Source organism: Nyctereutes procyonoides, unplaced genomic scaffold (genome assembly GCF_905146905.1).
Source record: "Nyctereutes procyonoides isolate TBG_1078 unplaced genomic scaffold, NYPRO_anot_genome, whole genome shotgun sequence".
NCBI classification, from domain to species: Eukaryota; Metazoa; Chordata; class Mammalia; order Carnivora; family Canidae; genus Nyctereutes; species Nyctereutes procyonoides.
This window is the reverse complement of record NW_026575133.1, coordinates 45,289,452-45,307,385: the sequence shown is the minus strand read 5'-3', so window position 1 is coordinate 45,307,385 and position 17,934 is coordinate 45,289,452. Positions and strand designations below refer to the sequence as shown.

The 17,934-nt window shown below is 46.7% G+C and overlaps 1 protein-coding gene across 5 annotated transcripts in view; it reads left to right on the top strand.

Annotated features, from left to right (window-relative positions):
• Positions 1-16,578, top strand: part of RHBDD1 (rhomboid domain containing 1) — a 125,671-nt gene extending 109,093 nt beyond the window's left edge. For all 5 annotated transcript variants that reach the window (XM_055300403.1, XM_055300401.1, XM_055300404.1 and 2 more), the window contains one exon: positions 14,243-16,578. In XM_055300403.1, coding sequence (XP_055156378.1) covers positions 14,243-14,334 — 92 coding nt within the window. In that variant the 3' untranslated portion in view covers positions 14,335-16,578. The remainder of the gene's footprint in view (positions 1-14,242) is intronic.
• The last annotated feature ends 1,356 nt before the right edge of the window (positions 16,579-17,934 follow it).

Below are 17,934 nucleotides of genomic sequence, written 5' to 3'. Positions count from 1 at the left end.
GCTAGAAATTATTAACAAACCTGTAAGAATAAGTCACTGTTTGTTGTTACTGAGTACCTCTCCACAGCAAAGGCCATTATAGAATCCTTTCGGAGCAAATTCTAGGTCAGCTGGAGGCAGCCGTTTCAGGGGTGTGAGAACAGTCTGAGAAAGCCCCCCCCCCCAGGCCTTCCCGAGGCTGAGAGGGGAGGGCTCATGTAGGAGAGATGTTTCAGTCATGGGGCGTGTGTGAGAGAGAGAGAGATAGAGAAAGTGTGTGTGTCACACACACACACACACACACACTCACACACTCACACACTCTTTAATGGGGCACATGATCAGAATGCAGTGTGGATGGCAGTGAGTTAACCAGACCTGAAAGAACACTCAAGAAAGTGGCACTTAGGCTCAGGTTTAGGCTAAATACCACCGAATACAGAAGAAGCAAGCATGTTTTTTAAACAACCATCGTACTTGTGGGCTAGCTTATCACATCCCAGAAATCCACAAGTGCCACAGCTCAAGGTGGACCCTGACCCACACGAAGACTTTCTCGGCTCTAACACGGAGAGCAAGGCTCCTGCCCATTTGTGTACCCCCCACTGCCCACAGCCTCTCTCAGCCACTCATCTCACGGGACTTATCCACGGAGAAAGTCTCAAAGGTTGTGCTGTCCTCACCTTCCTGGTGTGGACACCTTGGTAGAGGAGCCCACCCCAATTTTCTGAGCCGCCAACTGTCACCATTCACAATTCTTGGCCGTCATACTTTGGACAAGGGTGTCTCATCCTTCTTTCCCTATTCCCACCTCCTCCCTCTCTTGCCCCCCCCCCACCCTTTTTTTTAAACCATCTGTCTCTAGTGTTCACGTTTTCTTGTTTGCTCGTGGCTCGGTGTAGAGCTTATTTCCCTGGGAGGCCCCCAGCCTGCCCCCGCCCACCCACACACTTTGGACCCCAGCCATGGCACACCCCGTGACAGGGCTTCTCAGAGCGTTTTGTCTTCCCCCTCGCCCCACCTGCCATGAAAGGAAGCAGGAGGCTTTCAGCTTTCGTGAGAGCTTTGAATCACGATGTTCCCCTTGGCCCTCAAAAATCTCAGGGACAGTTTCCTAGGTCAGGGATTGTTTTTCAGTTCTGTGTTGTTATCAGTATCTCTGGACATGCGGTTATGCACTAATCAGGCCTATGGCATTAGAAAAGCAGAAATAATTTGAACTTTTTAAGTGTTTAAGATGCGTTGGGCTTGGATATGCATAATACATTTCCTATCTCGGCCTGTTCCTAGCTACTGTAAGTTCCCTAAAGTATCGTGAACCCCAGAGCCCAGGAAAACTTCAGGAATTTCATGGAGGAAACAAACTGAATTGTGTTCTGCAGCCTATGGGTGTGTAGCCTCCCCTCACCCATGAATGGCTCAGGGTTTGGGAGCTGGTTAGTGACTCAAGCCAAAAACCATGATCCCAGACCTTGAAATTTCCTTCCTGCCACCATTTACCTATGTTTCCCTCAGTGTGCTTTGGCCCTGCTGTTCTGGCTGGGTCATCCTGACCCCCTCTGTGCCCAGCCCCAATGGCAAATTAGTTGATTCTTTGCCCATTTACCAAACATTTGTGATGCACCCACCGTGTACCTAGCACCAGGGATCTAGAGGTGAACTGATTCTTTCCAAGGATAGGATGAGGGATTCTGGGCCAGTTGCATTTACTCTGATGTTATGACGGATGGAATCTTCAGGGCAGCACCATAATGGTATGTATATATGGTATCTTCAGGAGAGCTGGGTCACACATCATCCGGGATTGAGCATTAACAACCCAAGACCCTACCAGCCATGTTGCTGGTGCCAATGCTCAAGGCCAGATGACTCCCCAGAATACAGTGTGGGATTCTTCTGATCCAAGTTTCTCCAAGTCGGGCCAATAGCTCACTCCAGGTGTGAGAGAAAAATGCAGATTCCTGGGTCCCACCACAGACATTGGTCTGGGATCTCCCAAGTTACAGCCTAGGATCTGCCTTTCACCTCGCTCTCCCACATCAAACTGTGGGACTTTGTGTTCTAGATCCAGTATCTGGCCTTTAGTGCTTCCATTGGCCATGTTTCTTGCAGGACTGTGACATGGACGTGTTGGGTGGCTGTGGGACCTGGTTCCTATGGCCACTGAGCCTAGGAGCCAGATGTCCCAGCCTATGTGCCTCCCCAAGCTGCACAGCCTTGTTTCTCCTGACACACGGTTACTTGCAGTGGGTGCCCCAGGCCACCTGGATTTGCTGCCCCCGCCCCTCCCAGTGATTCCTCTCAGCAGAGGTTTCTACCCTAAGTTCCCTTGTCCCTCTCCAAAGTTCTCCCCACATAGGCTCTCCATGTTTTTTTTCTTATTCCTTGATTCCTTGGGGTGATGTTTATTTGTATTTTCATACCCAAAGGCTAAACGGTGTTTTCAGAAGATTGAGGTTTTTGAGTGAAATGTTATCTAGTTTTAAATGGTCTGTGATTTCAAAAGTCAACGAAAACATTATTTTGGGCCTTTGCTTAAAGAGCTGAAACATGAGCTGTCTCTGATTTGGAACTTAAGGCAGAGAGAGTGAGAAAAAAAATGAAATAGGCCTAAACGTCATCAAAAATGCTTCTCTCAGTCTGAGCAGGGGCTTTGAAAGCCCAAGCAAAAAACAGTAGCCTTGGGCATTTTGTTATTTCTGAGTGAAGAGCCTCCCCTTGAGCATGAATGGGGGTGGAAGATGCACCTGGCATTTTATCCCTTGGACCAAGGGGTGGTGCTGGCCCAGGCAGTCAGGGACCCACCACCTCAGGCAGGGCCCCATCGACCAGGAAGCACATCCCTGCATCCACATCCCTTGGATCTCTGGGGGCTGCCCAGCAGCCGAGACAGCCAGGCCACCAATTACCAAGCCACCAATTTCAAAGACCCCTTCGTGGCCCCTCTGGGCCGGGGCTGGCCAGGACAGCAGCAAAGTGTCTGGGGTCATAGGATAAGGAATTAAAAACATCCTCCAGGGAGGAACCGTCGATGCCAGAGTTCTTTGCAGATTTCCAGAACTCAGAATACTCCGTTTAAAAGTCCTGGTCCAAAAAAAATAATAATAATAAAAATAAAAAAATAAAAGTCCTGGTCCTACACACTTTGAACCACTGCATCAGGCACGGTCCAGATGAGCACCAGAAGGCCCTTCTTGATCTCGCTTCCTCTCTCCTGGTGATCTTCTGGGGTGGCACAAGGAGAAGAGGCAGAGGAAAAGAGCATGGGGGGCAGGTGTAAGAGCAGGGGTTTGGGTGAAAATGTGGACTGGTAAACAGAACCACTTTTATTAGGTTTTACAATAAATCATTTTTAGTATTCCCACATCGAAGATCATCTTATTACCACAGATTGTATCTTTCTATCTTTTCTAACTTGGAGTTACGGTGATAGAGATCAGTGCAGTAAAAAGCACTCCGTGATGCGAGGCAGCAAGCACAGCAGCAGGAGTGGATTCTGAGTTCAGAGCTGGTTAAAAGATCTGTCTCCACATCCACATCCATAACCCTATCTGACCCTCTCCTAGGGCCTCGTCAGTCCTGCCTGCTCTTGAAGAAGTCTGATAGGACATGGAAACTGCTAGATGCTGGCAAATAGTCCCCAGTTTCAGACCATCGAGACAATAAACAACTCCATAATATTCAGTGCAGCAGCTTCTGTAGAGCCCATCTGTTTCAAAATAACCCCAATTCTGCTTACGATGCGGAATGCTTTGTTGACTGGAATTTGCCCTAGTTTTCTTCAGCGGACTCGGTGTCACAGGCCTCTGGGTCCACCTGCTGGCAAGTGTAAAAACTGGAACGCGAAACCAGGGTTGCAAGACAAATCTAAGCAATAGCTCAGTGGGTCCCCAGAGCTAGTGTAGGTCAAGATCACCTGGGAGCTCATTAAAAATACAGTGGCCTGGGTTCCATGCCAAGCCTACAGAACTGGAAAGTCTCTCAAACAGCTCGCTTCGTACACTGACACCAGTGTGAGAGAACCACTTCACCTGCAATTCAGAGACCTAGAGCCCGGCTTAGGTCAGGGACGGCCCCCCTCCCCCACCACACACATATCCAGTTATCCCCAAACAGGTGACGAAGCCTGCATGACCTGCCTACTCCTGTTTCTTCCATTTTATCCTGGTAACCCTTGGTGGCTAGAGTCAAAGCTTTATTACCTCAGAACTCATCAAAAAAGTTTAAAAATGGAGGAACCTGGCAAACACTACTTACCCAAGTGCTCAAGATTACATACATCACGTGTGATTAGTCATGTTGATAGCAGGAATCCTGTATATGCTACGGGAAGGGCACCTCACCTCTGTGGCCTTCTTCTTAAGAACCATGACCCCAGTCCAACCGTGAGGAAAGACATCGGACAAACCAAACTGAGGGATATTCTACAGGCTGCCTGGCCCGGTACCCCTCCAGATCATCAAGGTCATAGGATGCAAGGAATGATGGAGAAGCTGCCACAGACTAGAAGAGGCTAAGAAGACAAGGCAACTAAATGTGCCCTTGGGTCCTAGTACAGAAAAAGAAAATTAGTGGAAAAACTGGTAAAATCTGAGTGAAGTGTGGAATTCAGTTAATAGGAATGCACTTATCCCTGGAAACGATTCCTTCGTTTTGACAATGACACCATGGTAATGTAAGATGTTAACATTAGGGAAATTGAATTGACTGTATTATCTTTGTAGCTTTCCTGCAAATCTAAAATTATTCCAAAACTAAAAGTTTACGAAAAGTTAAAATGTCAGAGAGGAGGAAATAGACCCATTGAATTAGAGGCCATATAGCCAAGGAGCATAGCATGGCCAGTTGTGTGCTCAGCTGCTGGAAGTCATGGCCAGGCTGGTCAGCAGGGCAGGCAGGGTCCTCTGAGTAGCTGCCAAGGCCGCAGGCAGCAGAGGAGGAGGCTGGTGGCTGGTGTGGCCCATTGAACTCTCCCATCATGGGCCAGTCAACCGGATGTCTCACTGGAAACCAAACAAGTCATGGCATCTCTGTGCAGAGGGTAAAATGTCTAGTCCGGCACCCGTGTGGCACAGATGAGCCCGAGGCCTGGGGAAGGGAGTGACTTGTCCAAGGCCCTAGCGGAGTCAGGATGTGAACCTAGGTCTGGTGAGGTGTGATCTTTTCCACGGCAATTCTCAGTGATTTGACACCGCTTGCAACAAAATCACTTGAGTGCTCACTAAGATGCAGTTTCCAGCCACCACTTAATGCACAAAAATCTCTGGCATTGGGATCTTGTAACCTGCATTTTAACAGGGTTTTCCTTATTCTTTACACTGACATTTAAGGGCCACAGCGGCAAACTGGGTGACTCTCCGGTTCATAGTACCTCCAAGACTGTCTGGCTTTGTCTCGGCATCTTGCATTTGCACAATTAAGGGGCTGTGGCTCTGATTTCTGCCTTCAGTGGCCAGTTGGTTGCTGTTTGTTGGAAACTCTGCTCATAGGACTGGGACTGCTGAAAGCCAGGAAGGGAGGCTTCCACCATGACTACTTTTTAGGGTGAACACCACAGCAACTGGTGGGCTGTGGGACAGCACTCTGTTTATCTTGGGAAGAGGCAACCTTTTATCTTGTGTAATTCAATTTATTAGAGTTTAAAGACTCTCTTACCTACTGTCCCTCCTTTTTTAAAAAATAATGACATTGAAAGTTATGAAGGTAAAAAATCAAAACCCAAAAAATCCAAAGTCAGAAGCATGGGGTGTTGTTGGCAGGGGAACTTGTATCCAGGTTCTGAGGAGACCACTAGAAGTCCCTTCCTGCCTGTCCTTCCCCTATGGGGAGCTTCTGCCTGAGAGATAAAGGCCCGAGGGTCAGAGCTTACAGAGGGCCAAGGAGTCTGGAGACTGGTGCAGATGCCACTTGGACCTGGGGAATCCTTTATGCCTTTGAGGATTCCCAGAGTGGAGTCCAGCACAGATGCGGGCTGGGTGGGATGTATCCACAGCATTACCCAGATGCATTACCCACCCCCACCCCGCCCCACGGCCCTGTCTGTGGGCAGGTGTGGAATCTCCATCAGAGATGTCAGGGCACAGGGGGGATGGCAACTGCCCTCCGAAGACCAGCCAGCACGGGTCCTGGAGCTTCGGAGAGGACTGTGGAATTTCAATTTCCCAAAGGCTTGTTATCTTTTTTCTAGCATTGTCCATACTCATATATAGATGTGTTTGATGAGAACCCCCTCCCTCCTCGCAGATGAGAAGGTCTACCTTCAGCTTCCTTTTTTTTTGTCGTCAAGCATGTTCTCAAATCTGTGTCTCAAGACAAAGCTCACATTTGGTTTCTGTCATCCCAGCCAGACACACACAGCCCCTCAGATGTACTAGACAATAAGGATACAGAAGTGAGAGACAGCCTCTGCCCTCAGAGAGCCCTGTGTCCAGTTTCCAAGATTTGCATATATTTATCCAACAAATATCCTTAGATGATTTTAAGTTGAAAAAAAAAAATACAATCCCAAAGTACCTTGATATTCTCAGAGATAGTCGAGCTCTTTTCAGTTTCCAGAATCAGCTGATATGGATAAAACTGAGGTACCTCCAGGTTGCTGACCAAACGGCATTTTATTTTAGATCAAGGAAAATTTGAAACATTCTAAAGCATCATTAAATGAATGTAAAAGGTGTTTGAAAATCATTTCTAAAAAAAAAGATTTTTAGTGTTATGAAAATCCATCTTGACGAAGTATTAAGATGATGAGGGAATTTTCAAAAGATGTAAGACATTGATTTTTTAAAAGAGGAAAGTCTTTTAGTATTAAAATTCACATTCATATGTCACAAAAATACATTTCAAAAGCAATCCAAGTGTCTGTCGATAGATGAATGGATAAAGATGTGATATAATATCTAGTGGAGCATTACTCGGCCATGGAAGAAAGGAGGAGATCTTGCCATTTGTGACAACATGGATGGACCTAGAGGGCATGATGCTAAGTGAAGTGAGTCAGAGAAAGACAGATACCATATGATATTACTTACATGTGGAATCTAAAAAATAAATGACTAAGCAAACAAAAAGCAGAAACAGACCCATAAATATAGAGAACAAACTGATGGTTGCCAGAGAGGAAGGGAAGGGAGGAGAGGGGTTGGAGAAAATGGGTAAATGGGATTGAGAGATACAGGAATCCAGTTCTGGAATGAACAAGCCATGGCGATAAAAGGCATAACCCAAGGGATATAGTCACTAGTGTTATAGTAGCGTGGTGTGGTGATGATCGTTGCCCTGTGGTGAGCAGAGCATAATGCACAGCACTGTTGAATCACTGTGTCGTACACCAGAAAGTAGTGTAACATTGTGTGTCAACTATACTCCAGTTATAAAGAAAAGCCTTGTGTTACAGGGATTGCTAATGACAGGTGGACACTCAGCTTCTCCTCCCTCCCTTGCTGCTCCAGCACAGTGACGTAGAAAGTGCATCAAACTATTTCTTTAAGAAGTTATACACTGTTTTCTGTTTAAAAAACACTTGAAAAAAAATACTTGATAGTTAACTACCAAGGCTGCCCTTTGGAGCTGGGCCTGTTGCTAAAACTATATACGTCATCAAAGGAGCTCCTAATCCCAGATCCCTTCAGTTACCCAAGAAAGGTTTCTGTTTGCAGTGAGCCCTATCTAAGGCAGAAGGCAAGCTTCAGATCCTGCTTCCAAGTCATGATTAAAGCGGCGGTATTGTTCAGGTTGACAGAGTCTGGTTTGGGATTAAGGAAGACAACTGGTATACCTCAATTCTGGATGGAAGTAGAAAGGGATCCGTCTGGGTTTGAGTCCTGACCCAGCCACTGACTGGCTATGTGGCCTTAGCGAGTTACTGAAAACCCTTAGGCCTCATTTCCTCTGTCTATAAATAGACCAGGACATTGTACTCGGAGGGGTAAGTAAAATAAAAACCACATATAACAATATGGATCACAAACATAACATAAAATGAAGCCACTCACAAAACTCGCATATTGTATGAATCCATTTATGCACAAAAATAGACAAAAGAATCTACACCGTTGGAAACCAGGATAGTGGATACTCTTGAGTGTGGGAGCGGTGACTAGAAGGGTACACGGAGAGGCTTATGAATGCTGGAAATGTTCTGTATTTTGATCTGGATATTGGCTCCACATGTCCAGTTCACAAAAATTAATCAAGCTGTGCACTTTTTTAAAAGGAGGGAGAATATGTAAGGTGAGCATGTAGCAGTGGCCCAGCAGACATTCCTGGTCTCCGGAACTTTCTGTTCTAGAAGTCAGACCATGCATTGTCTATATTGCAAGAAACACTAGACTTGACATGGTAGACCGAATATTGTAGGTTACTTGAATAGCTAGCTGGATTCAAACCTATTTATTTTAAGTATGTTGTAACATAAAGATTTCCAAAATAAACTGACTATAGATCAGAGAGAAAAGTACAACAGGGAAAGTAGCAACTGAGTGGGTCTCCATTTCAGCTTCTCCTTTTGAAATTCCAGATACCATTTCAGAACAAAGAAATATCTCCACTGTGGCTGAGCTGATAGGTTGAGGAGTAGAAATGGGATTATTTTCTCTCTCAAGTCACTTCTTTTTCTTTTCTTTTTTTTTTTTAATATTTTATCTGTTTATTCATGAGAGACACACAGAGGCAGAGACACAGGCAGAGGGAGAAGCAGGCTCCATGCAGGGAGCCCAATGTAGGACTCGATCCCAGGACCCTGGGATCATGACCTGAGCCAAAGGCAGATGCTCAACCACTGAGCCACGCAGGAGCCCCTCTCAAGTCATTTCTAGATGTTACCTTTCCTGTATACCATAATGAAGCTTCCATTTGTGTGGAGTTATGAGGTTTTAGGTGAATTTCAAACTCTTCTTGAAGAGATTTAGATAGATAGTAGGTAGGTAGGTAGGTAGGTAGATGGATGGATGGATAGATAGACAAACAGACGTTATAATTAGCGACTCAAAAAATACAGTGGTTTTATGTCCTTAAGTATCTCCCTTTTTCAAAGAATATCATGCCAAGTTGTTGGACTTGGAATTCCTTCCAGCTTGTTTGGTCTTTGTCAGTAAATGACTTAGCAACCGTCCTTTCAGAAGGCATTTTGGGAGCTTTGTAATTCATGGAATTCTAATAAAGTAACCTTCAAAGAGCAAATGTGGGACCCATGCTGCTGCCCTCATTTGACAGTAGAGATCCCTGAGAACACTGGTGATTTATTTAAAGGTTTCCTGGTTTAAAAAAAAAGTGATTGCCTCTTTAGCTTCCTAATATAAGCGAATGATATGCCATCCTGTGACTCACATCAGTGTAATTTCCCTGAATGGTATGGAGTGCTCATCAGATCATGGGCAGGATCTGTGAATACCAGTAAATTAAACACCTCTATTTACAGGGATGGCGAACAGGAGGGAAACTGGCCATCAGCTCGTGGTGCTCTTTTTAGCATTTCTTATCTGGATGAAATTGCTTCTCCTCCCTTAGATGTAAAATGCAGAGGTTACTGCATTATACATAAGGGTAGGGAACTGAAAATTTTTCCATCAAGAACCATGAATCAATAAATCTTATGATCTCACTACTGGTGCTATAATTGAGCTAAATCATCTGAAAACGGGCACTGTTCCTGAGGTTCTTTGAAGCATGCTCACTGTTTCTCTGAGTTAACACTGAGAGCTGACCTCCATTTACAGGGATGCGGAGGCAGGGCTCATAAATACTAATCTTCTGTACCAAGTTCACCAGAGCAGGGGTGTCACACCCAGGCCTGTCAGGGTTCAGTGCATGATTTAACTCAGAAGAGAAGAGGAGGTCTTGGCTGCACCCGCCAGCTTTTGCCAGTGACTGAAGGGCTTCTCCGTGGTACAAAAGCTGCTGCAAACTGGAGGCTGTTAATTACCTTTTTTTTTGGGGGGGGGGTATCTGTTTCTTAGAAGGCAGATTCCTGAGTAAGCAGCAACTCCGCGTGTTGTACAAAACGCTGCCAAGTGGGTTTCAAACAGAACTGGGCTCTGTCTGGCGAGAAGTCACTGTTCTTGTCCCTTTCGTTTGTGTCTTATACTGAGTCAGTTCACGATAACTAACTAGTCGACATCTGCCCCATGATTCATGATGATGTTAGAAATGAGAAATTATAACATGTGGCCCTCATCAGGCCCTCTCCATGCCTGGCGCTCAGCTAAGCATTTATGTGCAACATTTCTCTTCTTGCCTCTCAACAATCCAGGGAAGGAGTTTGTCCTTAATCCTCTTGTAAAGATAGGGAAACTAAGGCCAAATGAAGGTAACCAGCTTGCTCAAGGATGTGTAGTCACAAGTAGAGGAGTCGGGGGGCGCCTGGGAGACTCAGTTGGTTAAGCGTCTGCCTTTGACTCAGGTCATGATCCGAGGATCCCGGGATCGAACCCTACATTGGGCTCTCTGCTCAGCGGAGAGTCTGCTTCTCACTCTTTTTCTCCCCCTGCTGCTACTCTCTCTCTCTCTCTCTCTCTCTCTCTCTCATTCTCTCTCTAATTTAAATAAATAATTTTTTTAAAAAAAGTAGAGGAGTTGGAATTTAGTCTCAGGTGGTCAGACTACACAGTGGTGGGAGGGACGCAGCAGTCACCTTGCTAGGCAGCCTCCCCTCACAGATGAGCCCCCCAACCTCCCAGAACCTGCAAGATGGAGACTTGCTTGGAGTCTGCTGTCCGGTTCCAGGTACAGCTAGAAGCACCTCTTGATGTCCTACCAACACCTTTCTCATTACGTCCCCAGGGACCAGACTGCGTCCCCTCCTACCACCCAGCCAGACACCTGTCCGCATCTCTTCTGAGTGCTTACTAAATGTGAGTGCATATCGAAAACATTTCTAAGACCCTTTGAGAAATGCCTGCAGAGGATCCTGGAGGCTATGGGGAGAAGTAATAGACCATGTGATGCAACTGCAAACATTAGAAACAGAGGAACAAACTTAAAAGTAAATGAATAGCAGGGAATTGGAAGACAGAGCTTAGCCGAGACTTGGATGGGACAGTGGAGGCCTTGTCCCCAGGGTGGCACAGACATGTCAAGTGGTGTCATCGTGTCATCGTTCATGACTGACATCAGATATGTTATTGTCTTCAAAATAGCAAAGATTAACTGACACTTGAGAACTTTCCAAAAAAAAAAAAAAATTAACCCCTGGGATTAAGAACAGTGTGATGTGCAGAGCCTGAAATGATGCAATTAAGCCATGCTCCGCACAGTCGGGTGGCTTCGATGGTAGCAGAAGTGCTGAATTTGAGGGATTTTAAATGCCCTTAAAATTAGGCCTGACTGCAGATGGGGTGGTGCTGTTGTTCTTGTGTTAGTGGTAGGACCAGGCCCTGTGGTGGTCCTGGAAAGCCAGGAGTCCAAGGGGCCCCATGTGGGAACTTTGTAGTCCTGTCTGTGTTGACCGCAGAGTCGATGGCTTTAGGCTGGAACTTCTTTCTCTATTTCCAGATAGTAGGAGGTCCCCACACATCCTTCTGGGTTTGGGCAGGAGCACCTGGGATGGCAAGAGGTCAGAGGTGATGGCAATGCAGGTTAGTGGGAACAGGAGGGGTAGAGCCAGACCTGCAGTCAGGAGCCCCGGGGGCAAGATTTTGCTGCCTCTCAGACCCACCTCACGACCTCATGTGTGTCCCTAATGCGCTCTGAGCCCCAGCTCCCTCATCTGTAAACTTGGGATCATAAAATCCAGTCAAAGCTAACTGACACAGAACACATTAAAAGGGCTCTGTAAGGGCAGCCCCGGTGGCTCAGTGGTTTAGCGCCGCCTGCAGCCCAGGGCTTGATCCTGGAGACCCGGGATTGAGTCCCACGCTAGGCTCCCTGCGTGGAGCCTGCTTCTCCCTCTGCCTGCGTGCCTACGTCTCTGCCTCTCTCTGTCATGAATAAATAAAATCTGTAAAGAAAAAAAAAAAAGGCTCTGTGAGCAAAGGAGTGGTCCTTGCTCCTTGATGTGACTTATCTGCTCCAGTACGGGGCACTTCCGTTGTCTCAGCCCTGTTCTCCCCCAATGCCCTGTGAGTGGGTCCAGAGTGCGTTTGTGCAGGCCGCTCATTCTGAGACCCCAGGAGCAGAATGGAGCCTGGACTCCCCACCGCCTAATGGAAACATGAACTCTTGGCCTTTTTCTCATAGAGGCTGGGATTCCCTTTAGGGGTCTGAGCACCGCTGCAGCCTCCGTGGGCTCATGCCCCGTGGCCCAGACTCCACATGCCATGCCGAGCTTGCCTCTGACACTACCCACAGCTCTTCCTCATGGCTCCCTGCTGCCTTGCTGCACGGGTGTCACATGCTGGCCTGCTCTCACAAGTGCAATTAAGAATCATCTTGTTGAAAACAACTGTTAAAGGGAAAGCAGGATTTAGAGCTCCATCATCTATGACAGTTTTAAGCAATAAACTAATGGTAATTGGATTCATGAGTTTTTTTTGTAATTTCTTTTTTTTTAAGATTTATTTATTTTAGAAAGAGAGAAAGAAGGTGAGGAGAGGGGCAGAGGGAGAGAATTTCAAGCAGACCCGGTGCCGAGTGCAGAGCCCGACGTGGGGCTCAACCTCACATCATGACTTGAGCTGAAATCAAAAGTCAGATGCTTAACTGACTGAGCCACCCAGGCACTCCTCTCTGTGATTTCAAGGCATTTGCCACTCTGAAAAGAGAGATTCCTTTTCAAATATATACAGCCCAAACCGTATCACTTAAACTTTAATCTTAATAGTATTCATAAACTCTTTATGGTGAAAGTCCTATAAGCCCGTACAGTGTTTGAATGTCACCCTTAATGAAGGTTGATGAATCAACATAGGTTACACTGTCCCAGAAACCCTGGAGTAGATAGAGTGCAGCCAGCACGAGTGAGCAGGGGGCTTAGGGCAGGTACTTGTCCTGTGGTCTCCAAAGGAAAGGAGAACCAAACAAAGGTAAGGGTTGGGGCAGCAACAAAATGAAAGAGGGGTTACCTTTTGCCTGCCTTTTAAGAATTTCTCATCATCTGACCACTGAAATTCCAGTGGTGGACAGAGCAGACTGATTTTTTTTCCATAATCAGATTCTTTTTTCCATAATCAGATTTTTTTTAAATCAATCATAACTGACATACGTCACGTAAACATAAGATGTGCAACCTGTTGGTTTAATACATTCGTATAGTGCAGTATGATTACCACGGCGGCATCAGCCAGCACTTGTAGCGTATCATGCGTTTATCGGTTCCTTTTTTGTGTTGAGAAGAGTTGATTCAGTCGCTTAGCAACCTCGAAGTTCGTAATACCTTATTATGGACTGTAATCACGGTGTTGTGCATGAGATCTCCAGGACTGACTTATCTGCTGGTTACAAGTTTGTGCCCTTAAACAGAAGCTCCCCAACACTTGTTCCCCAGCCCCGGGTAACTGCCATTCAACTGTTTTCATAGGCTCCGTTTTTCCGATTCCACATATAAGTGATGTTGTACTTTGTTGGTCTTCCTTTGTGAGAAGACTGACTTAGTTTCTGGCGCTTTCTCTAACATTTTTTTTCACTATAGTGTTTCTTAACAATCAACCTACTGATAGGTTTCCAACCTATTACTTGGAAACATCTTTGAAAAGGCACTGGTCTTGGAGAATGAGCAGAAACCCTTTTCAGGAATCATGTCCATGATCCTTCATATGATTTTCAGATGTTAGGCCTGCATTTTTGTCTGCCTGCCCAGATATTGGTCATCATGGCAGTCGGGCCCCTGGTGCTCGGTGGTGTTTGTGTGTTTCCAGCAGGCTTGATGCCGCCTGGCTGGGGTGGACTTGGAGGACTGCAGGAGGCAGTGGGGCAGAAGGAGGCCCCGAGGCTGATGAAAGGAAACCAAATAGCATACTTGGTGGGAAACATAGAAACAGCGATGAGCTACTTGAAAATAATAAACAAGTGTTGTAGACACTGTAGACATTAGATGACATAAATCATAAAACATGGTGGGGGAGAAAATGGGGAGTTTTGTCAAGAATCTTCAGAATGAGTGGATTAGATTCGTAGACTGGACCACACTAAAAATATTTACTTGATGTTGGCATTTAGTATTGACAGTTCAAGTTGAAATATGTTTGTCATACTTCTTCTTCGTGCTAAAATAAAGATGACACCCAAGCCATCAGTTTTTCTTCCCCCTTGAAGTCCTGGGCAACAATGCCCCATAAATGTCAGAACAACGGATGCACAGTGTCTGACTTTCCCCTGTGTCTTCTCCCTACAGGAAATAGGCCGAGCCCTCCGCCCTACGGGTTCCATCTCTCACCAGAAGAGGAGATGAGAAGGAAGAGGCTCCACAGATTTGACAGCCAGTGAGGTGGCACAGCATCTTGGACAAGAGTGGTCCAATTGCGTGTTGACCACCCATTTGGTTCATCCCCCAAGCCCCAACTTCACACCAAAGCAGAGTGCAGCCTTACCTGCCGTCTGTTTCTGCTCATCGTCCCATGGCCTCTTTGGGTCTCCATGCACCAGCACACCGACTTGTCCGGAAACCAGCCTTCTGGATGCAGCTCACAGCCCTCAGGAAGCGGCCCTCCTGCTGGCCTGGTCCCCCTCATGGGCAAAAGGGCATTTCCTCCACGCAGGGACCGGTCGCCACATGCCTCTCTCATGCTGCTAGCTCAGCGGTGCCTCTGCCTTGTTCTCTTTGTGAAGACTATGACTTTCTCCAGCTTGGGAGATCGCACCCCCATTCTTCCCAGCGTGCCCAGTATTCAACCTGGCCGGAAGTGACAAGCCATCCCCAGTCCTCCCTGACACGTTGCCGTGATGACATTCCAGGAGCATCATGTGGCTCCTGTAACAACGTTATTGGGGTCACCCCTGCCCAAGTGCCTTGGCTCCTCAGGCCCTTACGCCTGGGTGGTGTTGACTGTGTACCGACTTTGTTTTTATGTGGCTCTGCCTTTATGAGTGTTTGGCTGGAAAAGCTTGGGTAGGACCTCAGGTGGGTGATCACTACACACTCTGTTAGATACCAGGTGGCACCGACATTTCAGGCTCACAGCAGCCTCTCCGGTGACAGGATAGGTTCCCAGAGATGGGACCCGTGTTAGCTAACCAGTCAGGAGGGCAGCAGCAGGTGCTACAGGCAGAGTAAAGCAAAGTCGTTCAAGTGGTCACTGAGAAATCCCTCTTGAGATGGGTTTTTTTTTTCCCCCTCATAAAAAGTGCCTTTTAAATGGCCACCGTAACAGCCACTTGTCCTGCCCAGGTGTCCAAGTTCCCCCGGGCCCCCTGCAGTGTTAGAACCACAGGCCGTCCACGGCACTCAAGGTGGGTCCTGGTGCTTGTGGTTCGTGAATACAAAGACCAAGTCAGGTATCACCGATGCCCTGTTGTCACTGAGATATTTATTTCTAAAGAGAGTTGGAAGCCCAAAAGGATCCTCCTGTTTTCATGTATGTTTCTAACATTTGTATATAGTTTTCTGATTATAAAAGTAATATATCTGCCTTATCTATGCATAAAGCAAAATCTGAAGGAAATATACATTAACTGAGCTTATCTTTGGGGGTTAGAGCACGTAGGATTTTGCTTTCTGGGTTTTTTTATGATTTTATACTGCAGTCTTTTTAAAATGTGTGTATTTGTATGTATATGTATTGCTTTTGCAATCAGGAAAACTGATTTATGTGATAGTAAAGCAAGAACTATACAACCAGGAGAACAGAATAAGTACTAGGTCTCCGCTGAGAAAAAAAAATCACAATACAAAAAATACAAATCCATGTACAACTTTAAAATCATAAATCAACTATCTTCTCACCACTTTAGGTCCCCAAGGTTAACATTTTGGGGACATGACTTTCTCACTTTTTCTTTGTACATGTGTGACAAGCTTGGAGCCTCCCAACTCTGCGGCTTGGTGTCTGGCTCCTGATCTGAACGGATCTAGGAGGAGAGGCTCTGACACCTGCGTACAAACAAGCAAAGAAAACCCGCGAGTCCTGGGAGCACTTTGACCTGCGCAAGGATACCTGGGCTCCGCGGTTTAATTTATAACCGATGTGACGCTGCTTGCAGCCTGTTTATAATATAAATCATATCTGCGAGTCCGGTAGCCTTAAACATGTTAAAATGTTCAAGTTAAAGGTCATTTCTCTCGCTCCCAACCTCTACGGGTTTGACTTCCATTCCCCCGTTAGACGCACCCTCATTCTTACACTGTCTTCTCCTGGCGGGAGGTGAAGGTAATTCTGTGATAGCACTGATGTCTTGCCATGTTATTGATTGTGCACAACTGCACAAATATGTGCCTTCGACGCGGGGAGCGTAGACTGTGTGAATGGCTCGGGGACAAGGACGGTGTCTTATCTTTCTGCACTGTCCCTCTCTCCCCGGCCACCACCCAAAGGCTTGGCCCCGGCTCCTTGGAGGCACTCACTGAATGTTTTCCCACCAAAGTCCAACCACTGTTTATGGAAGTATTTTTCTTAACTGCTGTTGAGTCTGGTAGGAGTTCGGTGTAGTAGCTCCTCACTCTATCTGTATACAGGTAGACACCATTGTTGTATTCTGTGTGGCATGAGTAATAAAATACGCACACCTTCTTTATTTATGGAGTGGAACATCACTCGACTTTCGAGATGTGGGAAAGGTCATCCTAGTTATAAATAAAAACCAGTTAGCACAACAGCGAAGCTGTTCTGGAAATCCTTATGGTTACTTTATTCCTGATAGACTAGCCTATGGCCAATGCTTCTTATTTTCAGTTTCCATCTTCTATTTTTTCCTGCAATAAGGAATCCACAAGGCTATGTCCACAAACTGGAATTGGGTTGAGAAAGACAAAAGCAAGTGTATTAGACTAATTACTTCTAATGGAGAATAAGCATTTAGGGCTGTTTTAATAATTTGGTTGGTAGTTGGGTTAATAGCAATTTCCCCATTGTCCATTAAGCACCCAGTTGCCCTACTTTGGTTGCGGTCAGCCAACTTAGGAGAACTCTCAGTTCAGAATCTTCCTGAAGGGTGAGGGGATGGTTACAGTGGCTTCCTGGTAATGACCTCGAGTGCGCTGCCTGTGATGCCAAGGTCGTACATGCTAGTTTGAGTTCCCTCCATCCTTTGAAGCCCTGTGCTGCCCACGCGCAGGCCAGCAGCGAGTGGCAGGGTTTGGTAGGAGCAGAGCCAGCCTACGTACCTGACACTCGTTCTGCCCCTGGGGGGGCCGGTTACATAAGAGATGAGACCCGCCACCCAGGACAGACCGTGAGACGGTGTGACAGAGCTGGCCTCCTCGCTCCCAGGCTTCGTTCCTCCTGAGAGCTTCAGTATCAGGTAAATCACTGTATTCAGCTGGACACGTTTAGCAAACCTTGTACGTACAGCTCTTCCTTTCCCTTCCCATGGAGCACTGCGATCCTTTCCTGCCCCACCCCACCCCCAGTCTTGCATTTTAGAACCACGGACTCTATGTAGAGGACCTGTTAAGGTCTCTCAATTCCTTGCTCTACTCAACACTTAAAATACCTCTTCCCTCAGCTCCTCCAGTTAATCTTCCAAAATTGACCCCTGTGCTGGGCACTCCTCACCTCCGTAGCCTTTATTGTCTCTGTTGCAAAAGCATGAAAGTCACACTCCACAGGCTCGACCATGAGGCTCCAGCCAGCCTTTCCACCTCATCCCCAGTTACCCCTAACGGTCTGTGCATCAGCTCGCTGGCCTCCCCCACAGAGGCAGGAGCTTTCCTGCCTCTGTGGCTTAATCGCAAGGTGCTTTTACACGGGACAGTCTCTTGACCTCTCTCGGCCCATCCAGGCCCTGTCCTGCCCCGGATACCACAGCCCAGCATGATCTCCTGCTCCTGTTGGCTGTTGGTCATAGTTTCCACGGCCTCTTGGAATTGCTTCTAGGTGTTCTACAGCGACAATGTCTCTCTCTCTAGGTTTCATGAGGCAGGGGCCATGA